Consider the following 25,279-nt stretch of genomic DNA (forward strand, 5'->3'; position numbering starts at 1 on the left):
CTGAAAAACATTGGCGCACGTGTAAACGAGGTGCTCTACCAACTAAGCTATAGCCCTTGTGTTTGTGATACATATTTTATCATATTATGTAGATAATTTCTTGTCAAGATGAATATTACATAATCCAATATCATAATCATACCCTTTTGGTGGTTTGATTGGTATTGCTTAGAAGTAATATTGGATTTATAATCCATCGATGTAATAGGTCCCTTTTCTTTCTCTTTATGATTCCTTATGATAATAAATGACCTACTTAACTCAGTGGTTAGAGTATTGCTTTCATACGGCGGGTGTCATTGGTTCAAATCCAATAGTAGGTAGAACTTATTAGATACCATCGATTCCGGTGTCTAATAAGTTTTTCTACCCACTTCTTTTATTGATTTTCTATCTTTTTCATCCTATTCTATTTCCGTTTTCAATTTTCAAATTTTTCGTTAGATCAAAATCTGATTTCACTTTTGATTGTATTTGATCTGCAGAATCAAAATGGGATGTATAAACGAAAGTTCTGTTTCTACGGAAATTCTTTCGATTAACCAACTCGTTACGAAATCGCGTTGATAGCCTCGACTCGTGTCCTAGCCCGTCTAAGAGCTAGATTTGCCTCTTGCCTTTAGCTTTCCTCAAGTTAGCTTCCGCTATTTCAAGAGCTTGCTGAGCTTCTTGTGGATCAATGTCACTACCCTTCTCCGCATCATTTACTAAAATAGTGATTTCATTGTTGCCTATTCTAGCAAAACCACCCATCAGAGCCATCGTTAACCATTGGTCGTTAAGGCGTATTCTCAAAATACCTATATCTACAGCTGTGGCAATAGGCGCGTGATTTGGTAATACGCCAATTTGTCCGCTATTAGTAGATAAAATGATTTCTTTCACTTCTGAATCCCAACCAATTCGATTAGGGGTAGGTATGCAAAGATTTAAGGTCATTTCTTCAATTTGCTCACCATTTCTAAGTTCGTAGCCTTCGTAGTAGCTTCGTCGATGTTACCTACCAAATAAAAGGCCTGTTCAGGAAGACCGTCTAATTCTCCGGAAAGGATCAATTTAAATCCTCTAAGTGTTTCTGCTAGACCAACATATTTCCCCGGGGAACCGGTAAATACTTCATCTACGAAAAAGGGTTGTGATAAGAAACGCTCAATTTTTGCGCTCTTGCTACGGTTAAGCGATCCTCTTCAGACAATTCGTCCAACCCAAGGATAGCTATAATGTCCTGAAGTTCTTTGTAACGCTGTAAGGTTTGCTTAACCCTTTGCGCAGTTTCATAATGTTCCTCACCAACGATTCGAGGTTGGAGCATAGTGGACGTTGAGTCTAAAGGATCTACCGCTGGATAAATACCTTTGGCAGCTAATCCTCTTGATAGTACGGTAGCAGCATCTAAATGCGCAAATGTTGTGGCAGGGGCAGGGTCGGTCAAATCATCCGCAGGTACATAAACTGCTTGAATAGAAGTTATGGATCCCTCCTTGGTAGAAGTAATTCTTTCTTGTAAAGTACCCATTTCGGTACTAAGGGTGGGTTGATTACCCACAGTGGAAGGCATTCTACCCAATAAGGCAGATACTTCGGATCCCGCTTGGACAAAACGGAAGATATTGTCTATAAATAGAAGTACATCTTGTTCATTATCATCTCGGAAATATTCCGCCATAGTTAGGGCAGTCAATCCAACTCTCATAAGAGCTCCTGGCGGGTCAGAAATTTTCGGTCCCAGTTCAAATCATTCAGATCCAAGATCATTGATAATATTTGATACCTTCAGTCCAAACTCACCCTAGTACTTAACCTTTCCCGGGCAAACCTTTGGGGAAATCAAAACAACATTCATTTTTTTACACGATTGAGGGGACCATGGATATAAGGTCTCTTTATGTGCAATCCCATCAAACCCTATCAGCCCTCGGTGAAATCCCATCAGGTCGTCAGACAATAGATTAAATCCATAGTGGGTGCCACCTATCAGGAAGGCACCACCCATACCTTCCGAATACCCGTATTTTACCTATACCACCCAACTACTCGTATTGAACCCGTATATCGGCGCCATCGATCCTGATCCCTCTATCGTTACAAAACTATTTTTTTTGTATAACAAACTAATGATTGGGGTGAGAAAACAAGGGTGGTACTGCCTCTCCATCACCTCCACCACCCACACCATACCTTTTTCCTAAATAATGGAGGTGGGATACCATTTGGGCAATTTTTTTTGTATTATAAAGTAAAAAAGCCTTAGTAAATACCTCTAAAAAAACATTGAATATTTTAATATTATTAAATACCATAGTTGGCTTAATGACTAAGATGTTCATTGTCTTAGGTGCGACATGAGTTTGAGTTGCACTAATCGCGTTGTTGTTAGGGCTTTGTCTTTCTCTTGTAGGTCACAAAAAAAAAACACAATGAATATTTTTAGGTAAAACAAATAGTTGAAAATATTTAATTCACATCAAATGCTAATCATTCATAAATTTAAGAGTCCAAAATAACTTTATAAAATAATATGTAGAATAAATATAATATGATTAGATTTGAAAAATAAAAAAAATATTTTTAATAATATAAAATAAATATTGAAACTAAATGAAAAATACATTTTTTTTAAATTTGTGTTTTTTATTTTTGTAACACCCCAAACCCGACCTAGACGTTATGACCGGATCCAACGTGCCACATCAAAACGTTAAAACATTTTTTCATTCTAAGTCTAGGACATCGTACTTGATGTTTAAAGGATTAATTCATTAAGGGTTAAAGTGAATGGAAGCTGTGCACCAGGTAGGAAATCAGAAAAAGGAGGTGAGTCCATCGGACTGCTGAAGTACCAAGCTCTTTCGGATCCAATCCTAGACATGCACACCGCCATTGCCACACTCTAACATCGCGTATATTTTAGGTTACCATTGAAATTATGTCTATTTTAGAATAAAACGTATTTAAGTTTGTAAAACGTTATCATAGCAGAAACCTTGTTTGTAATCGTGTTACTTCGAAATCAGTTTATGTTTTTGGAAAACGAACCCTAGATCTAGCCCATTTTGATAGTTAATATAATTTAAGGTCATCATGATAAGTTATAAATCGAAACCCAATTAAAAATAATCATAAGCGGCCTCATTACATAACAAAACCCAAATCATCAAAGTAAAGAAAATTGAAGTCCAAATCACCAGAAGAAATCCATATTGCAGAACGAGTGGCCACTCCGAATCCCTCGCAGCTCCAAGCCCACTATGGCTGGGGATTACCTGCATGGATGAAAATAGGGGATGAGTTTGGGGAAACTCAGTGTGTAAAATTAACCCAACCATAGCCCATATCAGCTCAAACCACAGAAACAGAATAAATTGGCCTTAGCCCAGAACAGAATACAGAATTAAGCCCATAGGCCCATAACAGATCAGATCAGATATTTCACGTATATGCAAAACCCAACACATAACCAACCACATACACCCCCTTACCAACCTTTCACCATGTGGGAAGACTACTCGACCCACCCAACCGCTACACACCACAGAATTATGCAGCATGGCTGCCAGAACAGATAATGTGACAGAGTCACCAGATACAGATAATCGTGGCAGAGCCACCAGAACAGAAATATATGACAGAGCCACCAGATCAGATAATTGTGGCATAGCCACCAGGACGCTTCCTCCAAAATATAACCCATGTCCCCATACAACAAATATTCATTCATGGCATACATCATACAGATTTAAATCAACATGCTTTTCGGACAAAATTAACCCTAGGGGCATATTGGTCATTTACACCTAGGGGTATCATGGTAATTTTCCATACATAAGGGTATTGTAGTGATTTAGCTACTTCTAGGGTTTTCATGCATATCCTATCCATTTACTACTATCAGAATACTTACCGCGCATACTTACCAAATTGAGCCCGTTGGCCCATGAACCCGATTTTTGGCCCATTAAGCCCACATTATCAAAATGTACAAAATCACACGTACTACAGTTTATTACCTTTAGAGTACCAAACATGCAAACCCAACTATCTTACGAGCATTCGCACACTCGCAAATTCCCAAAATACCAACTTTCCAGCATTTCTGCTTTTCGGCTTTTGCCGATCTAGTCTATGAGAGGGTGTCAGTTACACACCTGTTTTGCAACAATTCGTTGTCGAGATCCACGCACGAACTGCATACAATTAAATCACTAACATATTACTCTAGATATCGAATTAATACTGAGTAAATAGCCCCTTACCATATTCGGCCAAACATGCTTAGAACCTTCTTGCTCTTACCTTGTTGCCGAACTATGTCTTAAATCCAAAAATCTGATCGTTCCACTTGTCCAAGCCCTTGATCAGTAGCCTCTAAATCACACCATTTACCAATGCAGAATAGTTATTACAACCCCTTAGGGTTACAAGTCCAAATCGATAGCCTCCCTAGCATTTAAGGATTTCTACCTTTCCTTAAAATACGAAAGAAAGACTATGTTTTGAAACTACTTACCACCGATTCCTTCGACCAATGTTTCCAATTGATGCCTACTTAAATCCAATGCCACTCTACCCTCAAACTATCACCAAAGTCAAGCCTTCAGTGTTTTCAATATTCGGCTAAGTCCCTATGAAAGTGGGGTTTTCGGCTTTTTTGCAACTATGTAGAAAAGATGAATTAATGGGGTTTTACTGTGGTCTTGTCGAAAAAAACTTGAGGTTTAAAGGAGGAAAGAATTGGCCAAAGATGACAAGCAAAATAAGAGAATTTTGCTAGGAAAAATTGGCACAGAAGAAAGTGTAGCTTTCGGGATTTTGGCTTTTTATGGCCAAAGGCTATGAAGGTTTTGAAACGTTTGAATGGAAGGATGGAGATGAACAAGAGGTTAGAAAGGTTCGGATATGAAGGAGAAAGGAGAATAAGAAAAAGGTTGATGAAGAGAGGGGAGAAAAATGAAGAGGGAAATGGTCAGCAAACGACCCAACTTCCCCTTAATGCCGAATTTATACTGACCTTAACCCTAGCCGAATTTTGCCTCCCTAAAGCTCCCCTTGGCCGCCCAACTCTTGCTTCTCAAGAGTCCATTATTCGGCCAACACAGCTCTCCCTAATCAGCTCCCAAATTCTCTCCCTTATCCCCTCCTTACTCAATCTCCCGAGCAACTCCAACTCTTCCTAACAGTACTACTTACCTTTTCCATTCATAAAAATTAATCCCTTATTTGCTGTCATTGTGACTTGAACCTGGGTCCTCCCAATCATCCACACGCCACTTATAGCATTCCCAGTGGCGTCACTTAGCCACTTTACCACATGCTTCCTTGTGATTTATTTTACACAATTAATACCTAAAAGCCCAATTAACCAGAACCCATTTTTCTTATGGAATTAAAATTAATTAAAACTACCAGGTTTTACCTTAAGCTTGGGCCTTCTAGAGGCCCACTAATGTACTTAATCCTACGACAAACAAACAGGACATAGAATTTTTAAAATTTTCCAATATTTTTAAAATTCCCGAAAATTGGGGCGTTACAATTTTATTGTACCATAAGAATTTTGAAAAATAGAATTTGTATCAAGAATTTGAATTACTCAAAACTTCTTTCCAAATTTATTAAAAATTTTAAAATTCTATATTGTATTTACTAAATAAGTAAATTTTTTATTTAAATTTTTAAGAAAGTATTTCTTCAAATCTTTTAATCTACACTAAGGTTTTCAAAATCAGATTGGTGGAATTGATTCATTTGGTTCAATTGCTTGTTCAACCGAGTTTTATTTTAGTTCAACTAGTCCTCAGTGATTCTGAGTCAATCAATCTAACCGTTTTCTTCGAACCAAGTACCGATTTAATTGGTTTAACCATTTGATTTAAATTACACTGTTATGGAAGTTTATTTAGTTAGATTTGTATTGAATCAACTAACTCATTTTATCATAAAAATATATTTTATAATTAAAATTATAATTTCAACATTTCAACTGAAAATATTTTACCCTAGGCCTGTATAGTTTCAATATTTTACTTGAAAATTGACTCTCCGAATAATATTTTCCAAATAGAGTAAAGCTTCCATATTTTTGGCAAAATAAGGCCTATATGCTGATTTTTTTAATTAATTAGGCCAGTTTTAAATTTAATTAGGGAAATAGGCCATTTTTAGGAGAGAAATGGAAAGTGCATCCAACTAGGCGTGCTTTCTGCACACATAGCAGGAAAGCGCACCCAGTTAGATGCGCTTTTTGTTTCTCTCTCTAGGGTTAGGTTTTTTTAGGGTTAGATTTTTTATTTTATTAAGGTCAGGGTTTAGGGTATTTTAAAAGTGTTCAAGGTTTTTAACTAAAATGGAGGAAGTTCTTAGGTAGTTTTGAAGGGTTGGGGATGTGATAACGCGCTTCGAGACGCATACATTTCATATGTCATGGTGAGATAGGACCATCACATGAGAAACCAATCCAAGGGAAATCAGGTTTTGGGGGCGACAGTACTTGATAAGATCAGAGGTCAAAGTCTAGGTAGAAGTCCCAATCGTTGGTCATGATGCAGTCACCGATTCAAGTATAACCAAGGTCCTGGTGACAGTCGCTATGCGTTTAGGAGTTCAAGCTTTTTGGATACCCGCAAACAATGCCCTTTAAATACCATACATAAAATTGATGTCATAATCATATGGAAAAACTCTAGGAACTTCTGGTGTAATTAACGTAATTTTTTTTCTCTACAAGCAACCAGTATCTTGAACCTTTCATTCTTGTCCAAAGGTTGACACCGAAGTGGACACAAGAGGGCTTTTAGGAGGAGAGCGGATGTTCCGACACAGTAGAGGTAAAACTCGATTCAATATGGCAACAATTTTAGTTACTAATGGGTTGTGTAATAACGACAATAATTGTCGCCTCGAAAGGAGCATTACCTTTACTGCACCTATAACATCCCAAAATAGGGCCTAGTCAGAATAGTGGTTTCGGGGTGACAAATCCGACGTTAAAATATTTATTTTATGATCATTACGAGGTTTAGAATATGAGAATATGCATGTGTTAAAGTTTATGAAGGAATTCTTTGAGTAAGTGCCCACTTGGAAAATTAGAGACTAAATTGAATAAATTGCAACACTCGAATTCTAGAAGCAATTTGCATGAAATTGCTTTAGATTATAAAATAAAAGGTCTTGGGGAGAAAATTTCCCAATTTCTAAGTTTTTAGACAAAAATGGGCTTGCATGGATGAAATTTCAAAAAAAGGGGCTTAAGGGCATTTTGGTCATTTGGCATATTAATGAAATAAAATGGGAAAAATAAGGAAAAAATCAGCCAATCTTCTCCCTTGTCCAGCCGAAATTCCTAAGCCACCATAGCTAGGGTTTCCAAGCTTTTCAAACTTGTATGTGTCATTTGATTTGCCTAGTGAAGGCATGTAAAGATAATTCTATCTTTTTGTATATAGCCATGGAGATTGGCTTATTTTGAAGTAGGCTATGACCTACAAAAATTTCCATGCAAGTTTATAAACATGTGCGATGGTTGAATTCCAATTGGCAATGAGTCATAAGAACGAGCCAATCTTGAATGTGTTAAAGTGGTATGACAACACATAAATACAAGATGAGAAATAACCTAGCATGTATGAAACCAATGATATTAGGTTTCCATGCAATAAGTTTTGCAAAGACCTTTTATAAGAGTATAATCGTGTTTTACTTTGTATTTAATAATCATTATGTATAAGTGGCAAAAAGGGGTGACCAAAGGCTTGGAAAATAGCCTATTAAGGTCCACACGGTTGGGCACACGGGCGTGTGTCTAGGCTGTGTGAAATACACGGGCCACACCCATAGGTGTGGGGCATAGACGTGTGTCCCTTGCATCTAAAATGGTAAGTCTATTAAATGAACACGGGCTAGACACACAGGCGTGTGTCTTGGCCGTGTGAATTTAACAGAATGCTCAAGTTTTGGACACAGGGTGATTGCACGGACGTGTACTAAGTCACACGGGCGTGTGACACTTCAAGTTAAAAAAATTTTTTCCAAGGTGCCCAAAGTTTATCAAACGTTTTTGGTTTTGTCCCGCACTGCCTCTAGGCATGTTTTAGGTCTCGAAGACCTATTTAAGGGAAATGATATACATATTTGAAAAGTTTTAAATTAAAGTGCAACTTAGTGACTTGATTTAATATGTTTACGAACGTAAAATACCGGTAATGCCTCAAACCCTATCCTGGCGTCGGATATGAGTGAGGGGTGTTATATTTAGTAGTATCAGAGCTATGGTTTAGTCAGTTCTGGGACTACTGTAGAGAGTATTGAGGTTTGCTATACATGACTTTATTCGAACATTGATCGTGTGACGTCTCTTAACTGTTTAAATTGTTTTGAATATAGTAAATGTTTTCCAACCAAGCACAAGATGAGTCCGAGGGAGCCGAGAGCCATGCTCCAGCTTTCGTACAACAAGCTGTATCCAGTAGTAGTAGAAGGCTTATGTCTGAAGGCTGGGAAGAGGCCTGAGCTATCTTCTTTGATATGATAGACGAATAGTTCAGAAATTACCTGAGGAATTACCCCAACATACCAAGACCTCCCCCGCCCCCTAACCAACCTGATGAGGGTGTGCCATGAGGTATGGCACGGTAAGAATTGGTAAGGCCCCTGTTGATAAGCTTAGAAAGTATGAGGCTAAGGAATTTGAGCTAAGGTTGATGATGATGCTGAAAGAGCCGATTTTTGGCTCGAGAATACTACACGGGTGTTAGATGATTTGTCATGCACACCTGAGGAGTGTTTGAAGTGTGCCGTGTCCCTTCTGAAGGATACTGCATACCATTGGTAGAAGACTGTATCCTCGGTAGTGCAAAAGAAAAATATCACTTGGGATTTCTTCCAAGTAGAGTTTAGGAAGAAATACATTAGTCAACAGTTTCTAGACTCGAAGTGAAAGGAGTTCCTGGAACTTAAACAAAGGAATAAGACTGTAGCAGAATACGAACGAGAGTTTGTGAGGATAAGTTAGTACGCAACTGAATGGGTCCAACTGAGTCAGAAATGTGTAAATGCTTCGAGGAAGGTCTAAATGAGGAAATTAAGTTGTTGATTGGGATCCTGGAAATACGGGAGTTTGCCGCATTGGCTGATCGGCCAAGAAGGCCGAGGAGCTTAACAATGAAAGAAAGCAAACAAAGAGAGAGGCACGAGTTTCGAGCAAGAGGTCTAAAGGTAAAACACTCTTGTTTTCCATAAAGAAAGCAATGAGCCAACATGAACGCTCCACTTCATCAGTAGGATATTCGGGTAGAGCGAAAGGCTCTAAACGACGAAGTTAAAAGTCTTCCTCCCCGATGGTGACTAGTGTGGGAAGTGTAGATGATCAAAGGCCAAAGTGTAAGAGTTGCAACAAATTTCACTTCGGAGAGTGCCGAGTGAAGAGCAGTGCATGTTTCAGATGTGGATCTCTTGACCACTTTTTCAAGGACTGCCCAGAGCGAGTCGAAAAAGAAATAGAAGTAGCTCCGAAGTCGAACACTCCCATTTCACGAAGTAGACCTCTGAGATATCTTAGAAGTGCCAGTGGCAGTCGTGTTGCGGCTAAAGATGCTGCAAAACCAGAGGTTCAAGCTTCGGCAAGAACGTATGCGATACGCGCTCGAGAGGAAGCCTCTGCTCTTGACGTTATCACGGGTACTTTTTCTCTTTTTAATACATGTGTTATTGCCTTAATTGATCCGAGGTCGACGCATTCATATATTTGTATAAGATTGGTATCTAGTATGCATATAGCCATTGAGTCTATGGAATTTAGTATTAGAGTGTCAAACCCACTAGGCAAGTCAGTCCTGGTTGATAAAGTCTGTAAGAATTGTCCTTTGACGATTCAGGGTCACTGTTTTCCAGCTAACCTTATGTTGTTACCATGTGACGAGTTTGATGTAATACTTGCTATAGATTGGTTAGCCTTGCATGATGTAATTGTAAATTGTGGTAGTAAGTATATTAAATTGAAATTCCCGGATGGCAAGATTTTACGGGTTAATTCAAGAGAATTGGATACGTCACCGGTTGTAATCGCTACAATGGTTGCTCAAAGGTATATGAGGAAAAGGTATGAAGCCTACCTTGCATTTGTATTGAACATTAAAGAAACAGAATTAAAGATTGAGTCTGTGCCGATAGTATGTGAGTATCCAGATGTGTTTCTGGAAGAATTACCCGGATTACCTCTTGAAAGGGAGATAGAGTTTGGTATTGAATTGGTGCCTAGGACAACTCCCATTTCTATTGCCTCGTACAGAATGGCGCCAACTGAGCTGAAGGAGTTAAAAGCACAGTTGTAAGAACTGACGGATAAAGGATTTGCAAGATCAAGTTTTTCACCTTGGGGTGCCCCCGTGCTATTTGTAAAGAAGAAAGATGGTTCAATGATGTATAGATTAACGACAACTGAACAAGGTAACTATCAAGAATAAGTATCCTTTGCCCAATATTGATGATTTGTTCGACCAATTGAGAGGAGCCACCGTGTTCTCTAAGATAGACTTGAGGTCTGGTTATTATCAACTGCGAGTTAAAGAATCAGATGTACCTAAGACTGTTTTCAGGATGAGGTATGGTCACTACGAATTTCTTGTCATGCCGTTTGGGCTGACGAATGCACCGACCGTATTTATGGACCTAATGAATAGAATCTTTTGGCCATATTTGGATAAGTTTGTCGTTGTGTTCATTGACGACATCTTGATTTATTCCAAAGATGAGTCAGAACATGCAAAGCACTTGAGAATTGTGTTGCAGACCTTGCGGGAAAAGCAGTTGTATGCTAAGTTTAATAAGAGTGAGTTCTGGCTCTAGGAAGTTGGATTTTTGGGTTATCTTGTTTCGGGTGAAGGCATCTGAGTCAATCCAAGTAAGATCTCTGCTATTGTTGAATGAAAATCGCTTAAAAATGTAACCGAGGTTAGAAGCTTTTTGGGCTTAGCTGGTTACTATCGAAGATTTGTGAAAGGATTCTCCATGATAGCAATTCCAATGACGAGATTGTTACAGAAAAACGTTAAGTTTGAATAGACGGAAAAGTGTCAACAAAGTTTTGAAAAGTTAAAGACATTGCTAAGCGAAGCTCCTGTTCTAGTATTGCCCGAGCCGGGAAAAGAATTTGTGGTTTATAGTGACGCATCCTCAAATGGACTGGATTGTGTACTTATGCAATATGGCAAAGTAATAGCCTATGCTTCGCTACAGTTGAAGCCGCATGAGAAGAACTATCCTACACACGACCTAGAACTTGTCGCCATCATTTTTGCTTTGAAAATTTGGAGGCATTATTTATATGGTGAGACCTGCTGCATATTCACTGACCACAAGAGTTTGAAGTATTTGATGACTCAAAAAGAATTAAATTTGAGGCAGCGGACGTGACTAGAGTTATTCAAGGATTATGAACTGATTATTGACTATCACCCGGGAAAGGCAAATGTGGTAGCTGACACGTTAAGCAGAAAATCCTTATTTGCATTAAGGGCCATGGATGCTCCTTTGGCATTGCTTGATGATGGTTTAGTCTTGGCTGAGCTAGAGGCTAGGCCAACATTCCTTTAGGAAATCTATGATGCTCAAACTAATGATGATGACTTGCAAGCTAAAAGAACTCAATGTGAGTCAGGTATTGAATCAGATTTTCGGATTGGTTCTGATGGATGTTTGATGTTCAAAGATAGGGTTTGTGTACCCAAAAACAATGAACTTATTCAGAAAATTTTGCAAGAAGCACATAACATTAGTTTGTCAATTCACCCGGGAAGTACTAAGATGTATAATGATTTGAAGAAAATGTACTGATAGAACAGTATGAAAAGAGATATTTCTGAATTTCTATCTAAATGTTTGGTATGTCAACAAGTTAAAGCTAAACATCAAGTGCCTTCAGGTTTGCTATAGCCTATGACGGTCCCCGAATGGAAGTGATACAGAGTTACTATGGATTTCGTGATAGGATTGCCTTTGACTCTAAAGAAAAAAGATGCCGTATGGGTCGTAGTAGATAAGTTGACGAAGTTGGCTCATTTTATTCTGGTGAGGACAGATTACTCCCTCGATATATTAGCCGACTTGTACATTTCTGAGATTGTAAGATTGCATAGGGTACCACTGTCGATTATTTCTGACAGAGACTCCTGGTTCACTTCGAGATTTTGGAAGAAATTACAAGAAGCCTTAGGTACGAAGTTAAGCTTTAGTACAGCTTTTCACCCTCAGACAGATGGTCAGTCTGAGCGAATGATTTAGATTTTTGAGGATATGTTGCGATGTTGCATCCTTGAATTTCAGGGTAGCTGGGAAAAATATTTGCTGCTAGTAGAATTCACCTACAACAACAGTTTTCAAACGAGTTTGAAGATGGCACCGTATGAGGCCTTGTATGGCAGAAAGTGCCAGACTCTATTGTACTGGATAGAACTTAAGGAAAATCAGATTCACGGAGTTGATATGATTAAAGAAACTGAAGAGAAAGTTAAAGTGATACGAGACTGTTTGAAAGCAGCGTCGGATAGGCAAAAGTCATATGCTGATCGGAAAAGAAAGGAAATTGAGTTTCAAGTTGGAGATAGAGTATTCTTGAAAGTATCTCCATGGAAAAAGGTGTTGAGATTTAGCCGAAAAGGCAAACTGAGTCCGCGATTTATCGGACCATACGAGATCATTGAAAGAGTTGGACCGTTAGCCTATCGCTTGGCATTGCCACCTGAACTGGAAAAGATTAATGATCTATTCCACATATCTATGTTAAGGAGATACCGATCAGACCCTCTCACGTGATTTTGCCGGCTGAGATTGAAATTCGACCAGACATGACCTATAGAGAGGAACCAGTTAAAATATTGGCTCGTGAGATTAAACAGTTGAGGAATAAAGATGTGGCCTTAGTAAAAGTTTTATGGCATCGACAAGGTGTAGAAGAGGCTACGTGGGAACCAGAAGGAACCATGAGAAGCCAATATCCGAATCTGTTCACTGGTAAGACTTTCGAGGACGAAAGTCCCTAAGGAGGGAGAAATGTAACATCCCAAAATAGGGCCTAGTCAGAATAGTGGTTTCGGGGCCACAAATCTGACATCAAGATATTTATTTTATGATTATTATGAGGCTTAAAATATGAGAATATGCATGTGTTAAAGTTTCATGAAGGAATTCTTTGAGTAAGTGCCTACTTGAAAAAATAGGGACTAAATTGAATAAATTGCAAAACTCGAATTCTAGAAGCAATTTGCATGAAATTGCTTTAGATTATAAAATAGAACGTCTTGGGGAGAAAATTGCCCAATTTCTAAGTTTTTGGACAAAAATGGGCTTGCATGGATGAAATTTCAAAGAAAGGGCTTAAGGGCATTTTGGTCATTTGGCATTGTAACACCCCCACGTCCGAAACCGTCACCGGAGTCAAGCTTGAGGTGTTACTAAACTTATCTTACTTTTTAAACAACTCTAAACCACTTATTTTAATTTTCAGAATAAACTATTTTTCTGCATCATGGTTGCTTAAAAATTCATTTCTCGAGTTTCAAAACTCGAAATTAAGATCCGTAAATTTTTCCTGAAACTAGACTCATATATCTATTTAATAATTTTTTTCTAGAATTTTTGACTTAGCCAATTAGTACAGTTTATTACTTAAAGTTACTCCTGTTTCAGAATTCGACTGCACTGGCATCTACTTACTACGAACCACTTTTCTCTCCGTAAAAATTTCATATGGATGTACCGTTTGTTTCTATTAAAACTAGATTCAATAAGTATTCTATCAATATAAATTACACCACCTAATTATTTTTTAAAAATTTATGGTGAATTTATAAAGTTGGAACAAGGGATCTAGAAATCGCTCTGGCCCTATTTCACTAAAACTCAGATATCTTATAAAATACAAAACCTTTACCTGTTTTGCTTATTCCATAAGAAAATAGACATAATAAGATTTAATTTAAAATATTATTCATCTTCAAAATATGTTTCTACAATTTTTAGTGATTTTTCAAAGTTACGTCATTTCTGTTACTTGAATCTGTTTTTAGGTTACTTTCACATTTTTCATAATTTTCATGTGATAATCACCATTCAATCATACATATTAATAAGCATGTATATCATCGGCCATTTTATTAGCTAATCACTAGCAGGTATTTACATATCATTCATTGTTCATATTATACCAAAAGTAGCTAAGTTTCTATACATGCCATACCTAAAACAAAACGTCTAATTATACCGAGTTATTTCTTTGATAGTGTGATCGGCCTCCAACGTTTCCTTCGATCCCCGAGTGACTAGATAAGTACTATAAGAAGAAGAAAATAAAGAGATTAAGCACTAGGCTTAGTAAGCTTACAAGCAAATAAATCACAACATTGAACATAATGGATAATTATGCATAATATCATCTAACATTATAAATTTCTTTACTTCTCAATTTCTATCTTCTTCTTTATTCCCTTACCTTCTTTCTTACCTGACCTTTCCTTTTCATAAGTATAATGTACTTTTCCTTTGCTGTTAATTCACTGTAATTTAACTCTTATCCTGACCCGTTGAACCACTCGGAATACTAAGGATACTAGGGTCGTTCCTGTCTATCAATATCCTACCAATGCCATGTCTTTGACATGGACTTACATGAATTATTCCTGTCTCCAATGCCATATATAATATGGACTTACATGGCTCAATCCTGTCTCCAAAGCCATATTTCTAATATGGACTTACATGGCTCATTTCTGTTCTATCCTGTCAACCCTAATATCCTAACATTCCTAGGGTTCAACCGGGGCTTTCTAACACTTTTCCTTTGTCACTTCACCTTAAATTTGACTTTAAATATTTTCATAACATAAATATATAAATGTTGGAAATTGAAAATATTAATATAAAATAAAAGAATATTGCATTTATTTACTGTAACTTACCTCGATACAAAATGTGACTAAACTTTACAATTTAGTCCTTTACTTTTTATTTTCCCCGATCTACTCCTGAATTTCGTTCTTCTTGATTTATAATAGCAAATTTAACTTATTTAATATTCACATTTATTAAAACAGTCCGTGACCCAAACTTTGGCAAAATTATATTTTTACCCCTAAACTTTTACATATTTGCACTTTTGCCCCAAGGCTCGTAAATTAAACTTCATCCTATTTTCTTATGTTTTATGACATGCTGATCATTTTTCCCTTCTATGGCAATACCAAAATCACACTCTAACATATACTTATGACTATTGGTATTTTTTTCCAATTTAAGCCCTTTTCCTCGTTTTCACTTAAAACCAAGTAGCATAAGTTGTTTAACATAATTTAAAACCTCATATTCTATCATAAAACACCAAAATACACAAATTTCAGCTATGGGTATTTTTCCAAATATGAACCCTAGGTTGAATTATTGCTAGAATAAGCTTAATCAAGTTACCGGGACTCCAAAAACGTAAAGATCATTAAAAATGGGGCTTAGAATCACTTACTATGAGGCTTGAAAGTTGAAGAAACCCCAGCTATGGAGGAGAGCAAAAATCAGCAGAAACTAATTGAGAAGATGACCATTTTTGTGTTATTTTTCCCTTTTTAATTCATTTAATATCCAAATAACCAAATTGCCCCTCCTTACTAAACTTTCAAAAATTCCTTCCATGTCCTAATTTTTGTCCGTGAACTTAAAATTGGTCAAATTGTTATTTAAACCCTCCTAATTAATATTCCAAAGCAATTTCATACTAAAAACTTCTAGAATGCAAGTTTTACAAATTATTCGATTTAGTCCCTAACCCAACTTAAGCACTTTATGCATAGAATTTCATCACGAAATTTTCACACAATCATGCAATCATACCATGAACCTCAAAATAATAATAAAATAAATTTTTCTACCTCGAATTTATGGTTTTGCAACCACTGTTCCGTTTAGGCCCTATTTTGGGATATTACAAGCATATTAAAGAAATAAAATGGGAAAAAGAAGGAAAAAATCAGCCAATCTTCTCCATTGTCCAGAGAAATTCCTAACCACCATAGCTAGGGTTTCCAAGCTTTTCAAGCTTAATAGTAAGTGCTCCCAAGCCTCATTTTTAATGTTCTTTGTAATTTTGAGATCCTGGTAGCTTACTCTCTCCATTTCTACCCATATTTCATGCTAGGGTTCATGTTTAAAAATTTACCCATGCATGATTTACTTGTATTTTGATGTTTTATGGAGGAATATGAAAGTTTGATGTGTGTTAAACAACTTTTCCTAGGTGATTTTTTTTTATGAAAAACCCTTAAAGGGATCTTTTTTGCAAAAGTTGCAAAATGTGTGGTAGAAATGTGAAAATAATGGAAAATGTAGGCTACCATAAGAGGGAAAAGTGTTCGGCTAGGCTTGGGTAAGGTAAAAATTGCATGCGTTTCATTATACGAGCCTAGAGATTAAATCGTAAAAATATGAAAGGTTAGGAGCAAAACAGTCATTTGGATCGGGGGTGGGATTTAAACTTGAAATATATAATGTGGAGTGTTAATGATCTATTTTTATTGTTATAGAACCCGAGGAACAAATTTTAAAGGTCGATCGAGGAAAACGAAAGGTTTCGGAATAACCGAAACACGGCACCGAAACGAATACCAGGTAAGTTCGGATAACTTGAAGTAAACACTCAATATGCCTAATTATATGATTTATGAATGCATGATGACTGCATTTATTAATAATATGAAATTTTATGAAATGCATTTTAAGTACGAATTGTGATAAATGTCTCTGTTGAGGTTAAAATGGGAATTCGATGGATAAACCATGATTGACAGGTGTAATGATGTCCTGCATGTGTTGCAGTAAGGATTTAGCTTGAACGGGTAATCCGTTGATCTTATTTATAAAAGGATCTAGCCCGGACGGGTGTTCCTTTGAATGGTCGAGCCTCTCGAAAAATATGTGTGCATTATGGATTTAGCCCGGACGGGTAATCCGATTAGGATCTGAATTTAGCCTGGACTGGTAATTCAGATCCGAGCTCAATAAAGGTGTTTTTCGTTATAAAGGATTTAGCCTGGACCGGTAACCTGACATCACCTTATGAGTTGATAAAATGGGGGATTTAGCCTGGACTAGTAATCCCGTTATGAGACGTGAGGTTCGCAGGAGTGCATACTTGAAATGATCATTCATACGAATTGACGGTTAATGGGTATTCCATCGAGACTTCCTAGAAACTCAAAGAGATTAACCTGACTTATATGTACAAATGAGATGTTGAATGATGAGCTCATCTAAGGTAACTTTCATAGTGCATTGTTATGTGACTAACTCATTGATTGAGTGTATGTGATAGGGAAGCCATCCTATGCTCATTGAACTAATTACCCAATTTGATTGCATGATAATTACTTGGTAAGTTTATTTTCCAGTTATTCGATCTTACTAAGCATGAAAATGCTTACCCCTCTCTTTTCCCTGTCTCTTACAGAGCTCGAGGACTTGTAAAGGTTGGAAGACAGTTGGAGAGTCAGCACACTATCAAATAGACCAACTTTGGTATAAAGACATTTCTAAATTGTTTAATGGCATGTATAGGTCTTTTGAGTATTTTGTTGTATGTGCCATTTGATTTGCCTAGTGAAGGCATGTAAAGATAATTCTATCTTTTTGTATATGGCTATGGAGATTGGCTTATTTTGAAGTAGGCTATCATAGGATAGGAAGAGTTCAGGGATTACTTCAACTTCTAGTCGATAAAGCACTGAGTGCCAATTTGCTTCGCTTTAACCAATGAGACACTAGGTGTCAATTTATATAGCACTAGGTGCAGTTATTACTACGGATTTATCTGATGAGGCATTAGGTGCCAAGCTGGTGTGTCGATTAGATCTGTGTATCTGTCTGAGTCTGAGTCATTTTAATAGGGGAAATTAAATAATAAGTTTTTGTGATTGATATTGAAATGAAAAAGATGAGAAATGAATATGAAATGAGAAATAAAATATGAAATGATGAAATGATATGTGAAACTTAAAATGAATTCAAGTAGTGATAAAAGAGATGAATCATGCCATTGCATGAGTTGATATATTCAAATGTTATATAAAATGCCATTGATATGTATATATATATATTTGAATATGTGAAATCTTTGTAGATGTGAATAAGGAATGAGCAAAAATTATATTATTGAATTGAAACTTTTGAACATAGCTTACTTGTTACATATTGCATTTTAAATGCTTATACCAAGTTTATATTATTCGGATTATAGAAATACCACTGAGTTTTACTTAGCGTGCAATTTTTTTTCTGTGTGCAGGCTAGGTACTGTTCGATTTATCGCCGACTCAACATCAAATCACAAATCCCAAGCTCAAGTGTAGTGATATCTTATTTCGTAATGGCATGTACCTAGAGAGTCTTTTGTTCATATTGTTTATAAGGTGTTGTTATCTTAGTTGCTAATGAAATGATGGTTAAATGTGTTATGGTTGTGGTTGAGGCTATGTTGGTATGTTAGCCTAGTTTATATTTTGGTATGTGATAGTTTAAATTTTGGTAGCTTAGCATAATGTTTGGTATGTGCTTAACTTCAAATTTTGTAACTTTAGAAGTTGAAAGTTAGATCAAATATGGTAAATGTGATATGAATGAAAGTCTTAAATGTTACACAAGCATGGGTGTATGTCTTAAGTCAGTGAGTCACACAGGTAAGGACACGGGCTGAGACACGGCCGTGTGTCCCAACTTTGAGTCACACGGCCTGGAGCATTACAAACAGCCTGGCCACACGGGTGTGTGTCCCATGTTTTTAAGAAATTTCAAAAATGACCCTAAACTTCCAGAATTGTTCCAAATTAGTCCCTGCCTATTTTTAAACTATTTTTAGGGTCCCGTAGACTCAAAATAGGAGCTATAAGGGTAACTTGTACTTTGAATTGGAATGAATTACCAAACCTATATTTAGTGCATTCTACTAACATCATCAGACATAAAATAAAAAGATAATCGTAAACGGATTATAGACCAATACTCTGATTCTAATAGTTGGAATAGTCTTGTATGTATCCAACTTCAAGCATTCAAAAAGAGATAAATAGTAATAAGAGTGTAGATAGTAGAAGACCAAATTTAGCATTGCATATCATGATTAGTTATTTGATTGTATAAGACACTAATAAGTAAATATTAAATTAACATGTATTGCTCCCTGTATATTATAATGTAAATGGCTAGGTTACATGTCTAATTAAGATTGATTATTTGTTTTGAATTGTTAGTAATGTTTGTGACCCTAATCTGACAACGGAGGGGATTAGGGGTGTTACAAGTGGGATGCAAGATATTACATCAGTGTCGGCGTACTACATCCATTCAAATTGAAAATCAAAATTGTAAATATCGTTGTGCATGATTTTTTTTACGAATCACTACGTAATTAATATAAGTTCGAAAGAAGAAATAACTGACACTGGCTTCCGAGCATTGATATAAAAACAACCTAATATCTTTTAGATCTTTGGGTAGTCCCACGTAGCTCGGCTCATGGTTCCACTTGTATAAGCGGTATGTTATACAAAACGTATAAAAAAATTACTGTACAAACTATGCGTTTTTTAATAAATGATGCTTACCGCGTCACGAACGAGAACTTGTATGGGTCAGTCACCTTGGGACATAGAAACGATAGTTGCCACTAGGCCCACGATGTAGCAAGAGCAAGCAACCATTGATTGATGCCGCACTTGGTACAGTGGCCCGGCACATCTCCTAGTATAACATGGATAATACAGCAGCTCCCCAACTTAGTTTTCCACACTCATTGAAGTCTACTAAATATAGTAGCCACCTTACGTGCACCATATTTCGAGATTTTTCGGGCATTAAAATGCCTCCGATTAAACTCATGATGTATGCTCGAGCGTATTATTCTATGACCTCCTCCGTTGGGGTTTCAGGTAACTTGTCGAAATTATCCTTCAACCAGTTCATTGATATCCAACCATCTTCGAACTTGTCCGAGACCTTCCCCAATAGTGATTTGTGGAGGCCCACTTTACCTGGAACGATCCTTGATCCCGTGATTATTGGTCCATCCACCGACAAATCGAGTTATAGCACTATGTCCTCGAGTGTGATTGTACACTCACTGCATAGAAGGTGGAAAGTGTGTTTCGGGCCTCAATCTTTCCACCAAGACGCTGATTAGTGCCAAATCGAGTTTGCAGCCCCTGACATACAAGACGCATGTAAGAATCCAACCGCTTACAAGTGGCCATAAATTTCATGGATTGCATGCTTTCCCATTTTATAAATGAAGCCTTTCAAAACACGATCATCCGCCTATTTACACAATAAAAACAATTTCAAATTAAAAAAAATAAATTTAACATTATTGAAATTAACGAAATTTAAATTTTTGTCTTACCATTACTGCTTGGGTGAAGGAAATATGCTTATCTTTGAAGCGGATTAGAGAGGCGATCATTCATAAAAAATCAATTTTAACAAATAAAATACGAGATAATTAAAATATTATTTTTAAATGAAAATATCAAACACAATCAAAACGAGAGAGTTGAGATACTTGAGAGGGTTTGAGAGAGTTGAAAGAAGGAAGTGAATGAAAAAAAATGAAATTTGGGGTATTTATAGGGTAAAAAAAATTACCGTTGGAAGTTTAATTTTTTTTTACCGTTGGCGAGGTAACATTAAAAAATTCGTTGCTTTTTTATTGTTGAGGGAAAGCACATCTAGTTGGACGAGCAATTTACTAACACTTGTGCAAAAACCTCGTTTAACTGGACCCGCTTTCCATTAAAATCGACCTATTTCCCTAATTAATTTTAAAACCAATCTAAAAGCCTAATTAATTAAAAAAAACAACCTAAAGGCCTTACTTTGCAAATATTTTTCTTACAATAATATTTCCTTTTATCTTTCTAAAAAATTGAACATTTTTTATAATGCATTATATTTTAGAAAAATCATTTTAGTTTTTAATTTTCGAAAATGTTATTGATTAAATAAAATAAAATCATAAAATCAACAAAAATAGAAAAGGTGAAATCATCCTAATATCTAAACCAAGAAAGTAGGGGGAGCACCTGTTGAAAGAAAGACTACCACGTGAAGGCACAAAGAAAGCTTCATTGTTTGAAGAATATAATTCGGGCGAGGTTTGCTCCCTTCCATACTATTTCCCATAACAAAACAAAAACACACTAATTTCTTTGTCTTCACATTTCATTCTCAAAACTAACTTTTTTTTCTTCTCTTGATTAGCTTTCCTATGTCTTCCTCTTTATTTTATTGGAAGATAAAGAGAGCTTTTTGCATGCTTTCAGGGGGTTCTTACTTAGCTTGAAACAAACCTTTTTTTCTTTCTTTCTGCATTTTAAATATACACAAGACAAGATGTTGCAAAGAGCTGCTAGCAATGCTTACTCATGGTGGATGGCTAGCCATATCAGAACTAAGCAATCAAAATGGATGGAACAAAACCTTCATGGTAATAATACTTTTTGATGTTGAATGCATAAGAATTTCTGGGTTTTTTTTTTCATGAGATAATTTTTAATTAAGTTTGGTTGTGATCCAACACTCACCCTTTATTTATGTTTCTGATCATGAAATTTTCTTAATGAGATTGTAAAACTTAAAAGGGAACTTTAAGAAAAATGATAACAGGATCCATCCTATGTAACTGTATATATAGTGTTTTAGAGTTGAAACATAGAAGCTTTATCTGTGTGACTGGAAATCTGGGAAAATTTGCAGATATGGAGGAAAAGGTATCTCAAGTGCTTAAACTCATCGAAGAAGATGGAGATTCGTTTATGCAAAAAGCCGAAATGTACTACAAAAAGAGGCCTGAAATCATAAGTTTCGTGGAAGAATTTTTCCGTGGTTACCGTGCCTTAGCCGATCGATATGATCACTTATCAACCGAGTTACAGAATGCAAACAACACCATTGCTGCTGTTTGTCCCGATCAAGTCCGGTTCGGCATAGATGACTATGACGACGATGATTGCCCACCCAGGCCAAGGAAGCCTTCTAATAACATGTGCAAAGTCCCTAAGGTTCCGAAGCTACCTGTTAAAGAATTGAAGTTCATAACAAATACCAAGAAGAAAGTGCAAGAGAAGAAAGCGACGAAAGCAGCTACGGCAGTTCCCAAGTCCGGTTTGACCAAGGAAGAGGGAATTGGGAAGATTGATAAGCTTCAGAAACGAATCCTGGCGTTGCAGACGGAGAAGGAATTTGTTAAGAGTTCTTATGAGAGTGGATTGGCCAAGTACTGGGAAGTTGAGAATGAGATCAAAGAAATGCAGGAGAAAGTTGATACTTTGCAAGATGAATTTGGTGAAGGGAAGCTGATTGACGACGATGAAGCTCGGAACTTAATGGCGGCGACGGCCTTGAAATCGTGCAAAGACACATTGGATCATCTGCAAAAGACACAGGAGAGGGCGGTTGTGGAAGCTGAAGTAGAGCAAAATAGGATCAATGATGCAAGGGGGAAGTTGGATGCTTTGAAGAAAGTGCTTCTATCCAATGAATCTGCTGCAGAGGTATCGAGAATTGCAGAAGAAAGGGCGAAAAAAATGGAAGCGAAAGCGGCTAACATGGTGGAACAGAGAAAGGAGGAAATGGAGTCCAAGGATGGCGATGATGACGATATGACAGACATGGCGGAGAAGATTGATGTGTTAGTGAACAAGGTGACCAGCTTAGAAACTATAGTTTCATCTCAGACTGCTCTTATTCAGAGATTAAGATTAGAAAATGACGAACTTCTAGCCTTGATTCAAAGCCTAGAGGATGGTAAGAAAGACAATCTCATGGATAGGAACCATGATATGAAGAAGAAGTTAACAGAGATGGAGATTAAGTTGCTAGGGGTTCAGGATCTAAACTACAGTGTTGAAGACCGAAGCAACAATCTGCAATCTAATTTCAATGCAGCACATTCTAATCTTGATGAACTTTCCAAGAAAGTGAAGCCTGTTGAGGATCTTGAAACCTCCAAAAGCTTGCCTGCCTCCGCCAAGAAGGAAACCAAAGAAAAGCCCAAGAGGGCAAAAGCAGGCAAGGAATTTTTGACCCCTAAACCCGCAAGTTCCCCGGTAGAAGTCAAAACCGAAAAAGGGTCTGAAGTCGAATCCGAAAAAAGGTCTGAAGAACACGTCCAAGGTCGGACCCCCACCGCCACTGCCATGGCCGATGAATCGAAAGCAATAAGTTCTGTTCCAAAATCTGTAGAGAAAGCCGATGAACCGAAAGCAGTAAGTTCTGTTCCGAAATCTGCAGAAGAAGCCAATGAATCGAAAGCAGTAAGTTCTGTTCCGAAATCTGCAGAGGAAGCCAATGAACCAAAAGCAGTAAGTTCTGTTCCGAAATCTGCAGAAGAAGGAAGCGTTAGCCGTGAAAGTTCTAAGGTTTCAGATGATAATGAAGAGCTAAAAGCAATGGCTAAAGTTGTGGGGCAAGCTTCGTCACTGATAGCCAACACCGTACCCAAATCCGACTCAAAAGAACATGAATACGCTGAACTGTCTCAGAGCTTGGAGGAAACCAAGAAGAAGTTGATGGAACTGGAAGCAAATCATCAAAACGAACTGTTTGAACTAACATTGCAGTTAAAAGAATTGAAGAACAGCAACTCCAAGAAAGACGAAGAGATTCGATCTTTACGTCTGAAAGTAAGCCGAAACCAAAGCGGTATCGCCAAAACCAGCAACGCTGACCAATCCGAGGAATTCGAATGCATACCAGCGTCTGCAACTACATCAGCAATTCCAGCAGAAGAGAAAGAAGTGAAGGAAGTAAAAGAAGTGAAACAAGAGAAAGAAAAGAAAGAAGTAGCTCTGGGCCAGCTTTTGGACTCGGAAAAATCGGCAGTGGAAGAAAGGTTCCGGACGAACATCGACGAACTGCTAGAAGAGAATTTGGATTTCTGGTTCAGATTCAGCTCAACATTATACGAAGTACAAAAGTACCAAACCGGGGTAAAAGATTTAGAGAGTGAGGTATTAAAACTAGAGGAAAGATCACAAAACCAAGAGGGAAGCAGCACAAGCAAGTACTCAGTAAAATCAGACGTACGACCATTATACAAGCACCTGAGAGAAATACAGACGGAGCTGAGCCTGTGGGTTGAAAAAAGCAAGTCACTGAAAGAAGAACTGAAGAACAGGTTCGCGTCCTTATGCGAAATCCAAGAGGAGATCACCAAGGCGTTGAAAGCAAGTGCGGAGGACGAGGAGTTCAGGTTCACGAGTTTCCAAGCGGCCAAATTCCAAGGCGAAATATTGAACATGAAACAAGAGAACAACAGGGTGGGGGATGAACTGCAAGCTGGTTTGGACCTGGCGGCTGCATTGCAGCGTGATGCTGAGAAGGCACTGACCAAGTTGAGTGAAGATTGGGGAGTACAGGGTTCCAAAAGCCGCCACGGCACTGGCCAACAGGACCCTCGCTCCAATGTGCCCTTGAGGTCCTTTATCTTTGGTGTCAAACAAAAGAAACAAAAGACTTCCATCTTTTCCGTGGTTCAGGGCCAACGGAAGTACCATAAATCCGGAAATAGGTAGTAATAGATAAATATGCTTCCACTCCCACTCTTGCTTATACTATAAGCACTCTCTTTTTTTCTTTTTCTTTTTTTACTATTTGTTGAAAAATTGCTTCTTCTTTTTTGGGGGGGTTATACCATCGTAATTTTGGATACTTAGATATAAACACGACATAAATATCTCATTATTTGTATCATCATCTTTGGTTTTGAAGCTTTTTCTTCAAAAAAGACATTCTTGTAGTGGTTGCCTTGAAAAGTTGTACTATGTAGGGTTCGAAATTGATAGATTTGATCAGCTTATGTCAGGTCTTTCTCAAATTTTTTTTTTTAAATTTTGTTCTCTTCAGCTTTGTTCGAATCACTGTGTAATAATCATAAATAATATTGTTATTTAAATTTAACTATAAACATGTTTATTGGGTTAATTAGGCAAAGATGCCAATTTTAAAAGGAATTAACGGTTTTAGGTTGTTTTTCCTTGAATTGGTCGTTTTTTAAGAGAAAAAATGAAAACTTTTACTACAAGAGGCATTTTTATCCCAACTAAAGGTGTCCTCCAAGGCTTGTTTCTTAAATCCATGATCCTAAATAACCTTAAAACCTTAATCCTACCCCCGAAATCTAAGGAAAAAAAGGTCACATCTCGTCCAATCTTTTTCATGGCAAACAATAATGTTATCTTTAAAAAAATTTCACAAA

The 25,279-nt window shown here is 37.2% G+C and overlaps 3 protein-coding genes across 3 annotated transcripts; 1 reads left to right on the top strand and 2 right to left on the bottom strand.

Annotated features, from left to right (window-relative positions):
* Positions 1-600: 600 nt before the first annotated feature.
* On the bottom strand, positions 601-939 carry LOC121207944 (ATP synthase epsilon chain, chloroplastic). The gene has a single exon (XM_041078494.1). It carries the CDS (start codon positions 937-939, stop codon positions 601-603), a length of 339 nt encoding a protein of 112 aa, XP_040934428.1.
* LOC107895757 (ATP synthase subunit beta, chloroplastic-like) lies at positions 936-1,993 on the bottom strand. Its single transcript, XM_016820986.2, is given in 3 exon segments — positions 936-1,156; positions 1,159-1,717; positions 1,817-1,993. Coding segments are annotated over 3 exon segments (957 nt in total).
* Positions 1,994-21,193: 19,200 nt separating this feature from the next.
* On the top strand, positions 21,194-24,889 carry LOC107897515 (protein NETWORKED 2D). The gene is made up of 2 exons (XM_016822998.2): positions 21,194-21,508; positions 21,778-24,889. The coding sequence occupies exons 1-2, from the start codon at positions 21,415-21,417 to the stop codon at positions 24,594-24,596; spliced, it is 2,913 nt and encodes a 970-aa protein (XP_016678487.1). The 5' UTR covers positions 21,194-21,414; the 3' UTR covers positions 24,597-24,889.
* The last annotated feature ends 390 nt before the right edge of the window (positions 24,890-25,279 follow it).

This window comes from Gossypium hirsutum, chromosome A10 (assembly GCF_007990345.1).
Source record: "Gossypium hirsutum isolate 1008001.06 chromosome A10, Gossypium_hirsutum_v2.1, whole genome shotgun sequence".
NCBI classification, from domain to species: Eukaryota; Viridiplantae; Streptophyta; class Magnoliopsida; order Malvales; family Malvaceae; genus Gossypium; species Gossypium hirsutum.